At 51.9% G+C, this 13,068-nt stretch overlaps 2 protein-coding genes across 3 annotated transcripts in view; one reads left to right on the forward strand and one right to left on the reverse strand.

The window, feature by feature from the left end:
* ALPL (alkaline phosphatase, biomineralization associated) overlaps window positions 1-13,068 on the forward strand; it is a 65,262-nt gene that overhangs the window by 6,311 nt on the left and 45,883 nt on the right. Inside the window, 1 exon segment of one of the 2 annotated variants that reach the window (NM_001042563.1) lies at window positions 1,644-1,715. The exons of the other annotated variant lie outside the window; for it this stretch is intronic. The gene's annotated coding sequence lies outside the window, so the exon portion shown is untranslated. 2 annotated transcript variants of the gene reach the window in all.
* Window positions 10,067-10,314, reverse strand: LOC101094031 (ATP synthase membrane subunit K, mitochondrial-like). Its single transcript, XM_045035243.1, has one exon. It carries the CDS (start codon window positions 10,250-10,252, stop codon window positions 10,076-10,078), a length of 177 nt encoding a protein of 58 aa, XP_044891178.1. The 5' UTR covers window positions 10,253-10,314; the 3' UTR covers window positions 10,067-10,075.

Raw genomic sequence — 13,068 nt, forward strand, 5'->3', positions numbered from 1 at the left:
CTTGGTTTCTGGTGCCAGGTCCCACTTCTGGCTCCAGTCTTACTGGCAAGTCATGTACTCTTTCTGGGACTCTGTTTTCTCTTCTGTAAAATGGGATTGTTGGGAAATAATATATGCAAGATGCCTGGCCCTGAGCTGCCATGGAGCAGGTCAGAGAGTTCTGGGCTGGTATTGGGTTCTGCTGGTGCTGACACCATCTCCCCTCTGCTCTAGACTTGACCCCCTTCTCACCTTTAGGACAAGGTGGCTGCAGGAAGATTGGGGCTTAGATATTGAGGATGGCAGAGATCTGGGGGACCCAACGTCCATGCCTTCAAATCTCCGACTGGCTTTTGTGGGTTAGAGGCACAGATTGCTCCAGGCAGCCCTAAAGGCCACCGAAAATACCCTTTTCTCAGGAGGCAGTCAGGTCTTTGTCGCTGAACGCATTCAGACATTGCTGGGAGACTTGGCAGAACATTGTCAAGAGAATTCAAACTCAGTCTGGTTCTCAGGGAAAGGAGGCAGATCCCCCCTGCTCATGGGGCTGGTCACTGGGGAGTAGGGACGAGGCCTATAGTGCTGGGATCTACCCCTGTCCACCCCCCTCACATTCATCTAGAATTTTAGAGTTTCCTGTGCACTTTTCAACTATTCTTTCATATGACTCTCCCAGCAAGTGGTGAGGGAAGCCAGGGAATACAGTGGCTATGGAACAGGGGGATCCACAGGGGCCAAGTGACTTGTCCAAGGTCACCAGGGTGGAGTCTTGAACCCGGGATGTCTGACTCCTTTTCTTGGAAAGTGTGGTTCACTCCTCTGTCACCCAGGAGGCTAGTGGCTGGGAATCTGTCTGGGACAAGTCAGCATGGACCCTGGCTGGCCCTTTCCCTCTCAGGAGAAAAGAGGTAACAGCCCCTGTTTAGTGGAGGCTCCCTTCTGGAAGCCACCCCTCCTAGGTCACCCTCTGCTTCCTGTGGCCCTAGCCGAGGAGAGAACCCAAGGGCAGGGAAGAGAGCTAGCCGGGAAGAGTGTTAGCCGTCTGGTCTCAATTGGAAAGGAGAGAGGGCGGCAGGGAGAGTCGGACAGACAGGTGGACAGAGACAGAGGACACGTGCATAAAGACGAATAGAGATATGGAGAGACCCGAAGAAAGGTAGACAGACACAGACAGACACACAGAGAAGGGCAGAAAGACAGAGGGCAGGAGAAAGACCCACAAGAGACACAGAACGAAGTTAGAACCAAAGATAAAGACAACTGGGCTACGCGCGCTCAGAGACCTGAATCCGCCAGACCTCGCAGAGAGGGAGGCAGAGAAGGCCCCGGCGGGAGGAGGACAGGGACCGAGAGAGCGGGGAGGGGAGGGGGCGGTGGAACAAGCCGGCTGCTGGGGCCCCCCCGCCGTCCCTCCCCCACGAGCCGAGGAGCCCGACGGAGCTGGGGCGCCCCGTCTCCCGGCAGGGGGCGCCCTGGCCGCGCTGCCAGGTCAGCCAACACAACTCCGGCGGGGGGCGGGGCGGGGAGGACCCGGCCCGGGCCGGGGGAGGGGGCGGGGGCGGGGGCGGGGGAGGGCTGCCCTGGCCTCCCTCCCGGCCCCGCGGCCGCCTTTATAAGCCCGCGGGGGAGGTGGCCCCGGCAGCGTTGCGCTCCCGCCACTCCGGGCCCTCGGTCCCAGCGCACCGGCCCCACGTCACTTGTGCCAGGACAGACCTTCGCCCACGAACTGTGCTCAGGTAAGGACCCGATGCCATCCCCCGGCTCTCCGGGATCCCTGGGGACGTGGTCGACACGGGCCCCTCCCACATCCTCCCTCCGTCCGGGACCGGCGGCGAGAAGGGATAGAAATGTCAGAGCGCGGACCTCCGCGCCTGCACACCACCCAGGGCGGCCCGTTCGCGACCCTCAGCCACCTGTCCCGCTCCCGAACTCGTGCACATCCGAGGCTCTCGGCAGCGCGCTGGGCCAGGCTGGAGGTTGGACGTGGCGCCCACGGGGACCGCGAGCTAAGGGGACCGCGCTCGGGACCGCCGCTGCAGTCCTAGGGTCTCCTGCCTCCTAGGTCTCTGCCTGGGACCTACACCTGTCTTCGCGCCTCTCCCCGGTGTCCCGTGACCGAGCTGCCCTGATGATACCCACCTGGTGGGAGATCCAGAGACTCAGGCTGCCAACCCCAGCATCCTGCTTGGTGTCTTTCCATGCCTCCCACCTAGGAACCTCTAGATCACGCTCAGACGCTTGGGGAGGAGGCTGGCGTGTCCACGTGGGGTCCAAAGTAGTTTGGGGCAAAGCTGGAATGAGCAGAGGGAGGGAGGCTCTGGGGTCCCAGAGCCGCGTGGTGGCAGGGGAGGGGACAGGGGACAACTGGCGTGTGAGTGTTTCCTGGGAGTTGGGGTGGCCACGGGGGGGGGGGGGGGCAAAGCCCTGGACCCCTGGAAGCAGAGGGAGCCTACCCCTCACCTCTGGCTGCCCGCAGGTAAGTGGGTTGCCCAAGGCTGATTCCCATGCCCAGTTTAGGTTAAATGCATGGTCACAATGGTGGGGGAGGGAGCTGAGAAAAGCTCCATCATTGTCCCTTCTGACCCTTTTCTAACACATAATGGGGTTGGGGGAGGGGGGCCTTTACAAAGACCTCTGGGTGGAAGGAGGAAAACGCTGGAGATCAAAAGAAGCTTCGGATTCTGAGGCCAGAAAGGGCTTTTGAGCCCTGGGGAAAACTTGTACAGGTGGGCAGGTTTCCCAAGGAGGCAAGGGTTGGCTCCTTGACTTAGTGAAGATGCCAGAGACTGCATTGAGGGCCTGATGTGTGCCAGGCCTGCCCCAGCCCTTCACGTGCACCATTTGGTTTACACATGGGGAGACTGAGGCTTACAGAAACTAAGCAAGTGAGGACACCAGGATTTGAACTCAGAGTTCCAAGGCTCCATCCCTTCCCACCCTCCAGACCTGCCTTCTCCAAATGTCCAGCCCTCCCACCTGTGTTGTCCTCTCTCCACCCACTCTACTGCTCCCTGCCCCTGCCCATCTTGTCCCTCTGTCTCTTTTTTTCTTCCTGAACTTCGTGCCTCTGAAGTCCCTAAGTAGAAGAGGTCCCTGGACACAGCTTCCCAACTTCCCAGCCCCTGGAGTGAGACAGGCTCTGTGTCCGTGTCACCCCCTGTAAAATGGGAGTATGTCTCTTTCCTAAGACTCTTGTGAGGAATAAAACTGAACTGAGGCCAGAAAACAATGCTATCTTTATTCAACAAATACTTATTAAGCTTTGTGCCAAGCCCTGTTCTAGGTGCTGGCAATGGAGCAGGAGAGAACAGACAAAAGCCCTCTTCGTGGAGCTGATATTCCGACATTCCCATAGAATCGCAATCAAGTAATTCACAAGAGAGAAGATGAAAATGCAGTAATACAGGGGCTCCTGGGTGACTCAGTTGGTTGAGCATCTGACTGGATTTCGGCTTAGGTCATGATCCCAGGGTTGTGGGTTTGAGTCCTGCCTCAGGTTCTGTGCTGAGTGTATAGTCTGCTTGGGATTCTCTGTCTCTCTGTCTCTGTCTCTCTCTCTCCCTGTCTCTCTCCCTCTCCCTCCTCCTCCCCTCCCCCTCCCTCTGGCCCTCTCCCCCACTTTCTCTCTCTGTCTCTTTCTCTCAAATGAAAATAAAAATTAAAATGCAATAACATGTATAAAGTTGATTGGCCCAAGGAGCTCCTGGGTGCCTCAGTCGGTTCAGGGCCTAATTCTTTGGCTCAGATCATGATCTCACGGTTCGTGAGTTTGAGCCCCATATTGGCTTCTGTACTGACAGTTCAGAGCCTGCTTGGGATTCTCTCTTTCTCCCTTTGCTCCTCCCGTGTGCTCTTTCTCTCTCAAAATAAATAAAATAAACTTTAAAAAACGTTAAAATTTTTTTAAAAGTTTTTTTTTTGAGAGAGGCAGTGCGAGCAGAGGAGGGTCAGAGAGGGAGACACAGGATCTGAAGTAGGCTCCAGGCTCTGAGCTGTCAGCACAGGGTCCCATGTGGGGCTCCACCCACGAGCCGTGAGATCATGACCTGAGCCGAAGTTGGATGCCCAACCAACTGAGCCCCCCAGGTGCCCCAAACTTAATTTTTTTTTTAATTGGGGGCTCCTGGATGGCTCAGTTGGTTAAGCGTCTGACTTCAGCTCAGGTCCCAATCTTGTGGTCTGTGAGTTCGAGCCCCGTCGGGCTCTGTGCTGACAGCTCAGAGCCCGGAGCCTGCTTCAGATTCTGTGTCTCTGTCTCTCTCTGCCCCTCCCCCACTCACACTCTGTCTCTGTCTCTCAAAAATGAATAAATGTTAGACAAATTTAAAAAAATTGACTGGCCAACATTTTATTCTCTCTAACAGAAAAAGCAACCTAGTGGTGTGACCTGAGACAGGTTCTGTCCCCTGCTGTGCTTCAGTGTCCTCCTTGAAGCTGAGGACATCAATAAACAGTACCTACTGTAATTTGAGGCATCTGAGTGGCTCAGTCAGTTAAGGGTCCCACTTGGGCTCAGATCCGGCTCAGATCATGATCTCACGGTTTGTGAATTTGAGCCCCGTATTGGGCTCTTTGCTGTCAGTGCAGAGCTCTCTTTGGATCCTGTCTGCTCCCCTCTCTCTGCTCCTACCTACCCTGCTCGGGCGTGTGAGCTCTCTCTCTTTCTCTCTCAAAAATATTAAAAAGCAACAAACCAGTACCTACTGATGGTGAGGTCTATACATGATTAATGCGTGCAAGGTGTTTAGCTAGTGCCTGTACTTAAAGAAAATATTGACTATGATCAGCTCTAATCTCAGCAAAAAATGCAACTCTGACCCTGGGTGTGAGGTTATGTCACTACCCCTGAACCCTGGCCACCCACCTTCGTCTTGGCTCAACCCATTCTCTGATTGGCTGCCCTATAGGATGGCATGATGCCCTCACTACCATCTGAGATACAGCCTTGCTCAGCAGCCTGGAGCTTTGTGCCAGGCACAGGTTTGGAGCTGTCATCATGCATTGCGCCCCGCCCTCTGCCTGTTCTTGTGCCTCGCTGTGTCCCAGCTTGGAACTGGGGTGAAACCAAGCTCAAGTCCTGCCTGTCCCTTGGCTTACTTATCTGACATTCCCTGCAAGCTAGATGCTGTCCTCGATTTACATATGAAGACACTGGTCTTAGAGAGAGGGAGGGATTTGTCCAAGGACACACAGATGTTACCTGGGAAGTGGGGGTGAGGGCCCAGGTGGCTAAAATTCCAAGCCTGGTGATCTCTGTGTCGTACCCATCTCTGGGGATGGGGCCTTCCTAATCCAGGAGTAGGATCCAGCAGCACAGCTCAGAGTTCTCACCTTGAAATAGGCCCGACTGAAGTTATTAATACAAATCCCAGAGCTCCGAGAGAGCTTTGCGGAGAGAGTGAGCAAGCTGGGCTGAGGACCAGTGTCAGAAATCTTCCTGCGTGGCCACAGGAATGCTGACTAAGCTTCCCAGGGCAACGTAGTCACAGGCAGGCTGGAGCTAGGCTAAGAAGCATGGCTTCCTTTTTTTTTTTTCCTTCTAGAGGTATCCTGACATTTAGAGGGCAGCTGGGGGCAGTAGATGAGAGGTTCATTCCCAGTAGTTCTTTGTGACCCTGAACGAATCACTTTCCCTCTCTGAATCTCAGATGAAGAAATCATCGGCAATGTGGGTTAGTAATATGTACTTTGCAGCTGCTACGAGGGGCCAGCAAGATCATAAATGGTTTTCCAACACTGGGCTAAGTGTTGGTGGCTTAGGAGTTCTATTCCCAGGGCATTTTCCTTCATCACTAGCAGATGGTCCATAAGGGCCAGAGGGAAGGCCCTGTTTAGGTTAAGAGGCCTAGAGAGCAGGGAAAATACTGGCTTTGGGGTTGGCATTTTGGCTTCCAGTCCTAGCTGTGTGACCTGAGGCAAGTCACTTGGCCTCTCTGAGTGTTGGGTTCACAGTCGGCCCTCAACAACTTTTATAGAATGTTCACTGTCCAAAGAACATTTAAGAGTAGTCTCTACGTTTTCCACCTCCCCATCCCACCCCCCAACATTTCATAATTGCTCCCAGAAAAAGTTCCTGCTTAAAGTTTTCCATGCTGAAATTCTCAACCTCACTGTGGCATGAAATCAATTGTTTGCATTTAATTTGACTTCTCAAATTAAGGGGTAAAATTTGAGATGAGGGTAGGGGGTTGGGCGAGGAGAGAGGAACATGAAGTTAAACCAGATGTGTTTTTGTTTAACTGTCGGATGGTGGTTAAACTGCCTGAGTGTTACCCTTGTTCTTTCTGAATTCCAGTAACCAGGAGTTAGGTTTCACTAAAAATTGTAGTGTTCCTTCCCAGCTAATGTGGACTTGTCTTCCCCATTATTATTATTATTTTATATTCATCTGAGGCCACAAAGTACTGACCAGTGAGGATACCTCATAGATGCCTGGGATTTCAGAGCTGGAAGGTGTTTAGAAGCTGACGCAGTCAGCTGGCTGCTTTGCAGACCAGAGAGACTGAGGCCCAGAGAAGGGAGTGCATCTGTAGTGTATCTATTTTTTGAAAAGAATTGTTGAGGGAGGATGCAGGGGGTGTGGATTAGTAGAAAAAGATCCTCAACTCAGGAGAGCAGAGTTGATATGCTACCTACCAGTGTGACCTTGGGCAACTCACTTCCCCTCTCTGAGCCTCAGTTTCCTTATCTGTAAGCCAAGACGCCTGACTTCTCCAAGACTTGGAATGGGTCTGATTCAATCAATTGGCCTTCAAATATTTATGGCCTAGGTAATGACAGGTCTGGCACAGGCTGCCCTCCAAAGGTGGCAGGGGACAGCTGTGGCAGCTTAGTGACTCCTACGGTGATTTAAACACATTGATTGAGTAGTTGTTGTTCAGCCAAGCGATTTCATTTTACTTCTCTTGAGAGATCAGATGTGGCCACACGGGCCCACATTCCGGCCTGGCCACTGTGGCTGGAGTGGATTAGCCGCTGCTCTGTCCATGTTACCACAGGCCTCACGACTGCCTTCTCCCTCACACCCACCTGCCTCACTGACATGACCTGCCTGCCTTGTGAGTTTGCAGTTTCTGAGCAAGGTGCTGTGCGGCCTTGGAAGGAGGGCTCAGATCTCATCTGAATGACTGCACGAGGCTTGGGCCAGCCCTCAGGAGGCTGGCAGTAGGAACGTGGGACACGTGGACATCCTTCTGTGGCTACACGTAGGGGTTTTCTTCCAGCTCTAGTGGTCCCCGGGGAGAATCTAAGGGCTCTAGAGGTCTAGGGGTGCCACCATCAGCCTGTCAGGACGCAGATAGCTGGGCCTGGGGCCTATCTCCTTGGGGACAGGCAGCCCTGGGTGCTCCAGGGTACAGATTAATGCAGCTCCCTCAGGAAGGGACTCCCTGGACAAGTACCAGCTCACCTAATGCTCCCAACAGCCCTGTGCTCTGGTGTCACTCCACAGACAAGAAATGCCATCTTGCGCTCTGAACCCATGACTCTGTTGTGTCCCCCTTTCCTCGGTGCCAAGACCCGGCCATGACGGGCAGGCACCATGGTGGCAGCACAGATCTCCAAGTCCACGTGACTGAGCTGGAGGGCAGTGTGGGAGGCCGAGAAGCCTCGTGGTTAAATACAGGGGCTCTGGAGGCAGCTGCCTAGACGTGAGATTCTAGGTGTCCACAAGTGCTCTGGGGATACAAGACGAACAAGCGGGAGCCCTCGTTCCTGGAAGTAACCACGGGCCCCCTGGTCCTTGCCCTTTTGAAGGAGCTCAGAAATGTGCCCTGTGTGGGTTTGCATTTTGTGAGTGCCCGCTGGGTGCCTGTACCTTCAACATTATCTCTGATCCTCACCTCCCCACCTCCTGCTGCTTTGCTGTAAAGACTGAGGCTCAGAGGGTAGATATGTGGGAGTCAAACCCTTTCCCCCAGTACCTCTGACCCAGGGAAGGGAGGAGAGGAGGGGGGCTGGGAAGCTATTTCTGGGAGTAAGACCTCCACCCACCCTGTAGTGAGGCCCTGCCCACAGGCATGTTTCATAGAAGTGTCTTCATCCTCCCAGACCTCATTTTGACTCAGGGGGATGAACTTCGCCAGGTCAGGTGCCCAAGCCTCTGGGCAAAGATCAGCAAACATTTAATGTTCTTTAAAAAAGTGTTTAGGTGGCTTTTATTTGAAAAGCCATAAATCTAATCTTTATTTTTTATTTTTATTTTTAAAGTTAATTAAAAAAATTTTTTTTTTAATGTTTATTTATTTTTGACAGAGAGAGCATGAGCGGGGGAGGGGCAGAGAGAGAGGGAGTCACAGAATCGGAAACAGGCTCCGGGCTCCGAGCCGTCAGCACAGAGCCCGACGCGGGGCTCGAACTCACAGACTGCGAGATCATGACCTGAGCCGAAGTCGGACGCTCAACCGACCGAGCCACCCAGGCACCCCTAAAGTTTATTTATTTTTGAGAGAGAGACAGAGCGCTAGTGGAGGAAGGGCAGAGAGAGAGAAGGAGAGACACAGAATCTGAAGCAGGCTGCAGGCTCCAAGCTGTCAACACAGAACCCGACTCAGGGCTCGAACTCACGAGCCATGAGGTGATGACCTGAGTCGAAGTCAAGACACCCAACCAACTGAGCCACCCAGGCGCCCCCATAGATCCAGTCTTTAAAAAGGATCTACCATGTGACTTTTTGTTAAGTCAGCCTCTTGCCTTCTTTGGTCCACCTTTTCACTTTGTCTCTGAAACAGCAGGGTGGGTACCCTTTCAGATCCCAGGCCAAGTTTCCCGGGATTTCTGTCCTGTAATCCCCCAGGCCTCTTGTTGGCTGTCACCAAACTGTGTCAGGCTTGGCCTTTCTGAGTATCATTTGTTAATTTCTCCCTCCACCTGTCCCCACATTGACTTAATGGTCTCTTAACATACAGGAGTTAATAACTTACCCATCTGCCACCCTCGTGGGCAGAAAGTGCCTCAGTGGATTGAGTCTCTCCCTCTGCTCGCCCATTCCTATTTAGCAGTGCAGTAACAGCTCTCTTTTCTCTGCCTCCTTGAGTGAGGTCCCCACTTACTTGCTAACATTGCCAGGCCAGAGGTGGCCCAGTGGCCGCACCTGGAACTGCTCATTTGGTGTGGCAACAGCCCTGTATGGCCAATGCTACATTACAAACGAGGAAACTGAGGCATGAGGTCAAGCAGCTGGAAAGTGGGAAGCACACCCGTTTGTCCCCTCCTGTTGCGAATCCGCCACTCGAGCCTGCTTCCTCCTCTGTGACACGGATGACAAAATCCATTTTCCTAGAAGGATCTGGTTCCTTATTTATTTTGAAATCATCAAACAGTAATTCATATTTCAGTTCAGTTAGGCAGATATCGAAGATGAACAGGCTTGCTCTCCAAACCCTTGCCTGAATCACCTGAATATTTTTGGTGTGAAAATGCTGGGGTTTTTTTTCCCCCCTTTGACTTAATCCTTACAATTAACATTTAAGGGTTTACTCTGTGTCAGGACTGGAGCTAATCACTTTGAATGATCTTATTGTATTTTTGTCCTCCTCCATTTTACAGAGGAGGAAACAGAAGCTCAGAGAAGCTAACTAACTTTTTCAAGGACACACAGCTGGAAGGCGGAATCACCAAATCCGGGTCTCAGGCTGTCCTGCCTAATCAGATAACCATCTGAATTCAAATCTTTGTGGTGGGATCCAAGCCCTTGGGGGACCTTGGTATCTACATTTGTTTGCACTGGAACCATCTGCCCCTGGGATTTGCTGGAGGTGGGGTTGAAGGCTGGGGGTTGGGGGGAGGGTGGATGAGAAGGAGGTGATGGTGCTGAGTGGAACCAAGCTTAGGTGGCCCTGTTTGGGCTTTTATTCTCTCAGACAATGGGTCTTGGGGCCTGGACACCCCCTCTTCTAGCCAAGAGGAAGGAAATGACAGTCCTGGCAGGAAGCATCCTCAGAAAGCCAGAGGACCCTGGGTGTGGATCCTGGCCCTGCCATTCAGGCTGTGTGACCTTAGGCAAGACCCTTTCCCTCTTGGCTTTCAGTTACCCCCCCTGAACACTAGCTTCTCCAGGCATAGGAACTTAGCAGATGAAGTACACTTCAAAATCTGTTTATGTTGCTTTCACAGCTGGTGTTTTTTTAGACCTTGACTTGAAGTATGAGACCATCAAAGCGATGCCTCCATATGTGGCCAGTACACAATTCATTCTACCTGTGAGAGTGTAAGAGTTGAAATATTTTCTGATACCAGTGAGATGGAATTGGGTATCAGTTTCTGGACCTGCCATGATTTCAATCTTGCAAAAGACACCAGTTCCGCTTGTTGTGTTCTTCAGCCTACCGCCTTAGGACTTTTCTAGTTCATGTGTGGCAAGCAGTTGGCTTTCATGCTGCTACTTGCTTACTTTACGCCCATGTCAGACATCACTAATCAACCACTGCTCTGTTTCCTTCCAACCTCAAGTACCTTCTAAACGCAGCGCTCCAGGCAGCCATTATCAACTAATTTGAGTTGGCAAATAAGACTGAAGGATGTCACAGAACCAAATTAGATTTAGTTATTGGGTGGAAGGTGGGGAAGGGACAGGCCCAGGGTGGCCTCCAGGTCACTGTCACCCTGCTCCTCCTTTGTATGGGAAAGCAGGAGGAACTCAGCTAGATTGGGCCAGAACTCACCTCTGGTGCAGGGTGAGGACCTTTCCAGGGCCATACAGTTGTGCCCCTGTTTAGTCCTCAAGGGGGCGGTGCTGGCTTCTAGAGCTGGTCGCAGCCCAAGCTTTAAAAGTAAGAGTGGAAAGACAGAGGCTGGTTGCAGATTGTCCTAGAGAGTTAGGCTAGGCTCACTCCTCCCCCACCCTATGTACTAGTATCAGTAGTAGGTAATAATGGTCATAATAAGAGTTGTTAACATTTTAGGAATATTTATTATGCACCAAGCCATGCTGCTAACTGCTTTATATCTATTCACACTTTTAATCCCATTTCTCAAGTGAAGGAAATGACTCAGAGGTGAAGCAATTTGCCTGAGTTGCCCTGGCTGGTGACCCAGCGGAGGCTTGGTGAACTGGTGGGGCCACTGAGATTTTAAGTCACAGCTGTGCAAGTCTGCAGCTGGCTCCCTCGCCGGCTCCGCGTGGGGACTTCCAGACTCCACACTTGCTCTTCCCCAGCTCACCATCCTCATTTCTCGTCTGTGACTGTGACCCTCCTTTACCTGTGCAGAGTGCTCTTCCTCATGCAACACCTCTGTTCCACATACTCCTGGGGGCAGCACAGCAAATGGCATCTCTGCTTTGACAGGTTAGAAAATTGGGTCTGGGGTCCAAAGGGAGGAAATGGTAATCCCTGCACCAGGGGATTCCATGTTCTTTCTGCTTGTCCATTCATTCCTTTGTTTGTTTGTTTATTTATTTTTGAGAGAGAGAGAGCGAGAGCATGAGCAGGGGAGGGGCAGAGAGAGAGAGAATCCAAATCCCAAGCAGCCTCCACACCATCAGCACAAGTCTGACACGGGGCTTGACCTCACAAACTGAACTGTGAGATCATGACCTGAGCAGAAATCAAGCTTAAATGACTGAGCCACCCAGGTGACCCGGATTCAATGTTCTACCTGTTCCTTGGGACTTTCTGAACTGATGACTGGGCAGGAGGTGGGAACTCAGGAGTGGTACAGCTGAGGTGGGGTGGGGTTTGATCCCCCATCCTGGATGTACCAGTCCTAGCTCCTGTTCTTTTTTTTCTTTACGTTTTTTTTAAAAGATTTTATTTATTTTGAAGTTTATTTATTTTGAGAGAGCACGAGCAGGAGTCAGGGAGAGGCAGACAGAGAGGATCCCACTAGCAGTGCTGAGCTTGAACCCACGAACTGGGAGAACATAACCTGAGCCAAAGTCAAGAGTTGGGAACCTTAGCCGACTGAGCCACCAAGGTGCCCCCTAAGATTTTATTTTTTAAGTAATCTCTACACTCAACAACGTGGGGCTCGATTGAACTCACAACCCCAATATCAAAAGTTCTCTACCAACTGAGCCAGCCAGGTGCCCCCTTAGCTCCTGTTCTAATCAGCCACACGACCCTGGATAAGTCACTTTGATACTCCCAACCTCAGTTTGTAGGCTCCTATCATACTTTTCCATTTTGAAAGCCCATTTTTTTCTTTATGCTTAAGTGAGCTCTACACCCAACATTGGGGCTTGAACCCACAACCTCGAGATCACAAACAAGTCACATGCTCCACCTACTGAGCCAGCCAGACGCCCCCTTAAAGCCCTTTCTTATTCGTGAACTCATTGAATCCTTAAAACAGCCTGGAAAAAAAATATTATCTTCACTATGCCAAAAGGGGAAGCTGAGGCTCAGGTCCAACCAATGGCAACATCAGCCCTCAAACTCCGATTAGGATCCCAGACTAATGGGCTTTCCCCACATGTGTTCCCCAGCCTCTCTTCTCTTGGCCTTTGCACCTGCTGTCCTCTTCTTTGCAGCGCCCTCTTTGCCTGGGTTGTCTGTTGGTAGCATGGTTTTTTTTTCTAGATCTGGCTCAGAAATCTTGAGCTCTTTGTAATCCGGTCATCTGCGTAGTGTCTGCCTCTGAGTATGAGTTCCTAGAGGGTAAGAACCTCATCTGAATCCTTTGTGAAATCCAGTGTCTATCAGCCCAGGTGTCTGTGTGCAGCAAATGCTTGATGTCCTTGGGTTAATGAAAGGCTGCTACACCCGGCAGGGTTTTCCCCAGCTCAGCTGCACTCGGTTCACCGTGGGGAAACCTGGGGGAGGCTGTCCCACTGGGTTTGAACACCAGAGCCACCCCAGGACGAGCTCGGCTGCCCTTCCTACATCTCCATTGGTGTCCTCACATCTCCACCGGTGACACCAGCTCATAAATCGTTTGTTAACGATTGGCAGCAGGACAAGCCAGTTTCCCTGCTGGCGGCCCTTGGTCGGGAATGGGTGCCCCCAACGATTACCACTGCCCCGTCTTTTTGTACATTTTGTTCACAGATGCACCCTCGGTGCCAAACAACCTTAATTTCTTTACTGATAATAGTAATGGCCATCATGTGCTGCATCTATATGAACCATGCTTCTTGGTGCATAGTAGACA

This window comes from Felis catus, chromosome C1 (genome assembly GCF_018350175.1).
Source record: "Felis catus isolate Fca126 chromosome C1, F.catus_Fca126_mat1.0, whole genome shotgun sequence".
NCBI classification, from domain to species: Eukaryota; Metazoa; Chordata; class Mammalia; order Carnivora; family Felidae; genus Felis; species Felis catus.